General features: G+C 57.2%; 1 protein-coding gene across 1 annotated transcript in view; it reads left to right on the top strand.

Annotated features, from left to right (window-relative positions):
- Positions 1–1,406: 1,406 nt before the first annotated feature.
- The window catches only part of CD5 (CD5 molecule), a 21,194-nt gene continuing 15,223 nt past the window's right edge, over positions 1,407–7,377 (top strand). The window contains exon 1 of the mRNA XM_025878463.2: positions 1,407–1,542. Coding sequence (XP_025734248.1) covers positions 1,485–1,542 — 58 coding nt within the window. The 5' untranslated portion in view covers positions 1,407–1,484. The remainder of the gene's footprint in view (positions 1,543–7,377) is intronic.

Raw genomic sequence — 7,377 nt, 5'->3', positions numbered from 1 at the left:
GCTTACTCAGGTTAAGCATCCAACTCTTGATTTTGGCTCAGGTCATGATCTCAGAGTTGGGCTCCATGCTGAGCGTGGAGCCTGCTCAAGATTCTCTCTCTCTCTCTCTCTCTCTCTCTCTCCCTCCTTCTGCCCCTCCCCACCCCTGTTCGCACATGTGTGCTCTCTCTCTCTCTCTCTCTCTCTCTCTCTAAAAAAAAATTTTTTTTTTAAAGTCTGGGATTTCCAGAGTCCCAGGACAGGAGGGAGGGATGTGAGGGCAGGGGGCAGGGCCTGGAGGGCTGGCTGATGCTAAAAAGGCCCCTCCTACTCCTGTACAGGTGGTCAGGGCTGTCCTGGGTCCTCAGTCTTTGATCCGGCCTCCATTCTTGCCTCTGGTGAGCAGATGCAAGCACCTGGAACCCCCCTCACCACGGAGACACGGGGAATCTGGGGAGCCAGGTGCCCAGGGAAGGAGGGGCCGAGGAGCTGGAGCCGCTGAAAGGGGTTGGAAGGGTGTGGCTGGGAGGCCTTCACGCTCACTTCGCACTTCATACTTGTTCACAGTCATCTATGTGTCTCTGAACCATGTCGTGTCTCCTGGCGTGGCTCAGATTATAGGAAGCCCGAAGGAGCCCATGGTCTGGGTCTGCCCCGTCCTGGAGAGCAGAGGGACTGAACCTGGCCGGGGCCCAGGGGCTGCAGCCCTTCCCCCCATGCTAGGTACCCCCCCCCCCAGCTAATTTGCTGAAACCCAGCCACCCTGCTCTTCCCCAACAGGCCAGAGGTTGATTCCAGCCCTTGTGGGGGCAACATTGCATGGAGATCATACATACCTACGTAGAAATCACACAGAACGACATGGAGATCCCACACACACGCACACGCACACGCACACACACACGTGCGCCCAGGCCCAGCATTCATGGAGGAGCCCTCGTCCACGCTCTATGGTAAAATACCACCTGTGGAGCTTCACCTCAAATTCCCACCTCATCCCCGTGAAGGAGATACAGACGGTTTCATCTGGTTTTCCACCACTGTGCCTTTGGCAAGAACTGGTGTGGCCTCCACGTCCCCTTGTCACCTCCTAGCACAGCTCAGCGCCCTTTCAGTGAGACCCCCGCCCCCCAGGCCCCTCAGGCCTGCCCTCAATGAGGCCAGGCCTCCTCCCTCCCAGCCACCGGGCCCAGAGCTGCCCCACGCCGTAGCCCCGCCCCGGCGTGGTGTGGTGGGGGCACTGCCCCAGCCCTGGGCACCTCAGGCAGGAAGCTGGCAGAGGCCAGGGCCGCCATTCAAACTGGGGCAGATGGTTTTACCGGGAGGAAGTTGACAGTTCGACTTCAAACACGGGTGACGCAGGCCCCACGCTGTCTCCTGCCCCCCCGCCCCACCCCTGCCGGCGCCTGCCCGCCCCACCCCCTCCTCCCTGAGAGGGAGACCCAGGACCAGACACCTTTCACCCACGGGTGCCGAGCTTGCCAAGGCTGAGGCAAGAGGAGGCCATGCCCATGGGGTTTCAGCGACCGCCGCCGGCCGCCCTGTACCTGCTGGGGGTGCTGGGTGAGTACCGGGGCACGTACGGGGCTACTGGGACTCGGGGTGCGAGGGGGTGCCAGTTCTTGCCCTGGTCTGATGCAGGCCCGCATGTACCCTCTCTGGAGCATCACGGAGGGTTGGGGGCCGCCCTGCTTGTCCCCCCATCCCTTTACCACCTGTCCCAGCTCTGCTTCGTTCTTGCACTGCAGGGGTCTTCCTGCCCCCGTTCAGGTGGGACCCACAGGAAATCAGACTCTCAGCCCCCATCCAGTGTGAGCCTCCTCTACAGCCCCCCCAACACACACACACCTTGAGTGTCTGGCCTTCACCTAGATGCGCCCAGGCACAGGGCACCCACAGTCTCCTGGGCAGTCCTGATGATGCTCTGAGCACAGTGGGCCATGGCAGGGTGGGGGCTGCCGCTGAGAACACAGCTGAGCATGTGCCAAAGGCTCCCTTAGTCCCAAGTCCTCCTGACTCTCCCGGAGGTGCCCCAGCCAGGCCGGCCAGCCAAGGTGTGAGCACACACTGGGTCTGTTCTCACTGCAGGCCCAGGGGAGGGGCCAGTGTGGAAGCAACCTGGGGCCTCTGAGAAGCTGGCTGGGGGTCAGATTAGAGGCGGGTGAGCCTGGGGCCTCCTGTTTGCTGGGAGGGAGTTGATGGAAGCTGGCCCATAAATATTTATGAAATGCAGGGGGTGAACTGGGTGAGGTCTGACCACTTCTCAAGGGTTTGGAGGATACTGCGGGGCAAGAGAGATGCTCGACTGCAGGCCAGGTGGGAACAGGGCGGGTGTTTCGTCTTCCCGGTTTGGAGGCCAAGGACCGGGGGCCGTTGGCTGCCTGATCAGGGAGCCTCAGTCCCTCCTAGACAGGCTGGTGTGTAGTGTGAGTAGTTTGAGTAGGTGTGAATGTGTGTGTTAGGAGGTAAGTGTGTGTTGGTGTGTATGAGAAGTGTGTGTGTGTGTGTGTGTGTGTGTGTGTGTGTTCATGGGCCAGACACGTCTCCAATTGTAGGTTTACCTTCTGCCCGTGCATGTGATGATGGCCCAGGTGCTCGCATGTTCACACCGCCCTTCTCACATGAACCGCAAAGACATACAAAATGCCTCCCGTCCCCAGGGCAGAGGCCTAGAGATGAGACCCTCCTGAGGAGCTGCTGTGGCCTCCTTGGCCCTGGGGGTTCCTAGGATGGGGTCCTTGATGCCACCGGGGCAGGGAGGCTGGCCAGGGGATGGGAATGGGGTCCTGCTCTCTGGGCCTCCCATCTGAAGCCCATATCATGGGGCCAGGCTTCTGGCAGGATCAGGCAGCTCCCCGAGGCCAGCAGAGCCGGGAGTCAGGGAGACTGGGAGACAGCACCTTCCCCGGGAGTATGGGAACCATCTGGAACCCCAGGAGCTCATGCTTTCCGGTGTGTGTGTTTGTGTGAACTGGCAGATAATAAGCATTCCCATTGTTCAATGGGTCACCGCTTACAAAATACCTTTGAAGCCATTTTCTTCTGTAAGCTGCAGAACAGCCTAGGAGGGGGGCGGGCCCCAGCGCCCCATTTTATAGTCGGGAAACCGGAGTTCCAGAAAAGCCAAGAAGCAAAGCCCAGGGCACGGCAGCTAGTAAGCAGCAGGGACCCAGGACCCGCACTCCTGCTCTCATGGAGGAGAGTTACCCTCAGAGTACAGACACACCAAAGCCACTCCCACAAGTAGGAAAAGGGCCGCAGGTCACAACTACCTTGTCAGACATGCCCCAGCAAGGGCAGGGGAAGCTGAGGGCAGGGGACGCCGAGGGCCAGGGCTGGGGCTGGGGGCCAACAGCACGCACACCCTTTGAGCCATTCCGGGAAGAGACACCTGGCCACCAGAGCCCTGGGGAGGCTGTGTCTCCTGGCTGGCCACCAAGGTTGTGACTAGGGGAACTTTGGGGCACGAAGATGCCCACGGCATGCCTGGGGTGGTAGTCACAGCTGGTCCCCTCTGTCACTGCCTTTAGCCCCAACCTGCCTGGGGCTCACCTGCTCGGGGAGCAGGGTTTGGAGACAGCCCTGAGGGTCAGGCCCGGCCACCGGGATGGCAGAAGCCAGCACTGGGGCCATGGCAAAGTCATGGGCGCTGCCGTTTGGATTCTGATCTGCCACTTGCCAGTTGGGTGACCTTGGACCATACTATAAGCCTCAGTTTCCTCCTCTGCAGAACGGGAATAATAAGAGTCTGTGTCTCGTATAGAGATTTGTAAGGATTAAACGAATCGATTATGGAGCTCTGCAGAGGAATGTCAGTTCAAGTGTAGTAAGTGCTCAGTAAGCATGGATGGTCCTAGTAATTACTACCATCATCATCACCAGGGTCGGAGTCGGCAGGGAGCAAGTGAGCTCGGGACGTGGTGGAAAGTCTCGCCAGACGCCAGCCTGGCCCTCGCTCCTTCTCTTCCCCAGTCCTCTGACCCGGGCGATTCCTGCCTTCATTCATCCACCTACAAATATTTGTGGGCCATCTGCTGTGCGTCCAGCACTGTGTCAGGCACTGGGGATCCAGCAGTAAACAAGACGGGAGTCCTTCCGCTTGTGCAGGGAGCACCCAAAATAGTTACAAATTCCTAAATGTTGTGGTGAGTGCGATGCAGAACACAACAGCAGCTGTGACTCAGTGGCCACGGTCCCTGAGGAGCGGGCCCAGTCCAAGGGGAGGGCCTCTCTGAGGCGGTGGCATCTCCTCGGAGACACGGACGCAGGAAGGAGCCAGCCAGGCAGAGCAGAGGGGGAAGTGTCCCATAGGGGTTGGCAAGGACAAACGCAACAGGCGGGACAGGAGCGAGAGGGGCTGGGCATCCACAGGAGACAGGGGGGTGGCCCGGGGGCTCTAGCTTCAAGCAGGCTTGCCCGGTCCACTGTCGCCTTGCTGGCTCTGGGCGCAAAGAATTCAGCGCCCAGCAGCCCAAGCTCCCCACCCCCAGTGGGGAATAGAGGAACCCCGGGGGCTCCAGTGCTGGCACTGGCCCCTCTGGTCACTCTGTCCAGTTCCAACACTTCCCCGCAGAGCCAAGGAGGGATTTCAACCTGATGAAAGGATTCCACCTGATGAAACTGATTGAACACCTAGCCCCTGCGTGCGTGTGTGTGTGCCTGCATGTGGGGACATGTGCGAGCACACGTGTGCATGCTGTGTGTGCACACGCGTGCATGCTGTGCGTGCACACGCGGTGTGTGTCCTTGTGTGCATATGTGTTGTCTGTGCACGCAGGTGCGTGAAGGCCTGTGGGGCTTTGGAGTCGCGCAGATTGGGCTTTGATTTCTGTCGAGCCCCTCACAAATGATAGGAACACGTCTCAGAACCTCAGGCTTCCCATCTATAAGATGGGGCTGACCACCACGCCCACCTTCAAGGACAATGCAATCGTGAATCTGGTTCATTCACTCATTCAGACAGCAAGCGTTTATTGAGCACCTTCTATGTGCTGGCCACTATTCGAAGTGCTGGGGACACAACTGAACCATCGAAATCCCCACCCTGACAGATCCAACATAAGAATCGGGGTGTGATGGGGAGACAGACAGTGATGGCATGGGTGCTGGGAGCTCATGAGTGGGGTGGGGCTGGGGGGTTGGGAGTGCTGGGCACTGTGCTTACCCCAAGGAGGGTGCAGTGGGTCTCATGAGTGGATAATGTTTGGGCAAATGCTTGTAGGAAGTGAGGGAGTACACAGTGTGGGCCTGGGCAGGACGATCCAGGCAGAGGGGCAGAGTAGAAGAGGAAGTGTGATGAGTGCCCTCGAAAGGAACGGTCCCCCACACCTTTCCAGGTCCACACATCCTTATCCCCAACCTTGGGCCAGACGCGTTTGGGAATTCGGAATTTTCCAGATTGTGGGTCATACTGCATATGTGCTGTGTGCTCATCACCTGCTAACGAGGTCTTGGGCAACACCCCCGAATCGAACGCATTCCCATTCAGTGAAACATGAATTCACACCCTAAGAGAGACCCATAAAGGCTGCAAACACCCTCCTGCCAAGTGCACTAGAAAAGACTTACAGTTTGGGGTCCTGAGTTGCAGGTGAAGGATTATAGCCCCAGATCACTTCCTCCATAGATACTACCATCATCAGCATCACGTCCTGTTCCCACGGGAACCCTGAAACTCCCTTTGCCGTTGGGGCACAGCTGCGACAGATGTGGTGGGAACAGGATAAGAAATTGGTGGTGACTGGCAGAAGCAAAAAGCGTCCTGTGCCACCACAGACACCCATGGAGACATCCAGGGTGAGCCTTTCCCTCCTTGGCCTCAGTTTCCCCTGTCTGTACCCCGGGATGAGCAGGCTCCAGGTTCTCCCAGTGGTAGATTGCCGTGATGCGGTGGTGATGGGGTTTCTTGTCCTGACTCTACCATCAGCAAGCTGTGTGAACTTGGGCAAGTCGCTCGGCCTCTCTGAACCTCAGTTTGCTGATCTGAAAATGAGAATGAGCGTGGGCCATGGGTGGAAAAAACTTTGGGATATGTGATGCTCTGAACAAAACGGAGGGCTTGTCACTGTCCCAGTGGAGATGCAGTGGAAATTCGGGCAAATTCAGTTGGACACAGCAGGCCACCAGCGAGAGAACGATCACGATGTAGACTGTGACAGCCATTCTGCCCGCGATCAGCTCACATCCACGGGTCGGCGCAGGCCCCGTGAGTGGGATTAGAGGCCCGAATCTGCTGTTCCTTCTGCGGGCACCAGTCCCTGGGCTTCTCCTGACATAAGCTCGGTGTGACCCTCTGCGTGTCTTGCACATAAAAAGGCTCCTGATCAAAAACCAGCCACTTCATCTGGTTCTCCACTGAGAAACAGATCTGGGGCCTTTGTGATCTTTGTTCCCCTAGAGCCTTGATACAGACGCGGGGTAGACAGCACTCCACTGATTAGTATCATTTCAGATAAAGGGGGTTTCTGACCTTTCAACTCAGCCTCTCATCAGAGGACGAAAGGAAGACAAATCCAGAATGCCCCCAAAAGGCAGTCCGACATGTGGTGCTCGCTGTGAATTGAGGAGACGTTTGTGGACTATTAAGAGTGACCCCTTGTTTATGGAAAATATGGAAAATCTGACTTCCAACCTGGGCTAAGTCCTTCCGATTCCTGATCTGGGAATCAGGGTGATAGCAGCCCCCTTCAGTAAGGCTGTCGGGGGTGGGGTCTCCCGCTCAGAGGGCTTGCCCCGGGGTTTGCACGAGGTAAGAGTGCCATAAATGTTCACCATCACTGCTCCTATCAGTGGCATCCCAGCTCCTCGCTGGGACCCCGCTGCCATCCCAGCACATGGCGGCTGCAAAGGCAGATGTTCGCGGGTCCCAGCAGGGTCTGTGAGTGAGCCTGGGGCCAGCCAGCCTGGGCCAAGTTCTGGCTCTGCCGAGTCCTGCAAAGGGGAAGTGCTAACACAGTACACTCACCAGCAATTCCCAAACCCAAACAACGCCTACAGGTCTCCAGAAAATGCCTTTGGTGCAAATCCTGACCTGAACAAATGGCAGGCTATTTATAATCCTGCGCATCCCACATAGTGTGAAAATTCATGTTTCGCCGCAGAACCCATCATGAGTTTGAAGCTGGAGCTCCAGACACAGGGGGACAGTAAGGTGCCTTGAAGGTGCTGGTAAACCAGATCTGACAGGTTGCCGCCTGGGGCTCATGGGGATGCAGCCCGATGTGGCCAGAGCAACCTATTTTTCTTTTTTTTTTTTTTTTATTTAATGTATTTTTTAAATTTGATTTTATTATGTTAGTCATCATACATTACATCATTAGTTCTTGATGTAGTGTTCCATGATTCATTGTTGGCGTATAACACCCAGTGCTCCGCGCAGTACGTGCCCTCTTTAATACC

The sequence above is a fragment of the Callorhinus ursinus genome, unplaced genomic scaffold (genome assembly GCF_003265705.2).
Source record: "Callorhinus ursinus isolate GAN/ISIS: 27379988/994484 unplaced genomic scaffold, GSC_fseal_2.0 scaffold51, whole genome shotgun sequence".
Taxonomy (NCBI): Eukaryota; Metazoa; Chordata; class Mammalia; order Carnivora; family Otariidae; genus Callorhinus; species Callorhinus ursinus.
This window is presented reverse-complemented; position numbering and strand designations above follow the sequence as displayed.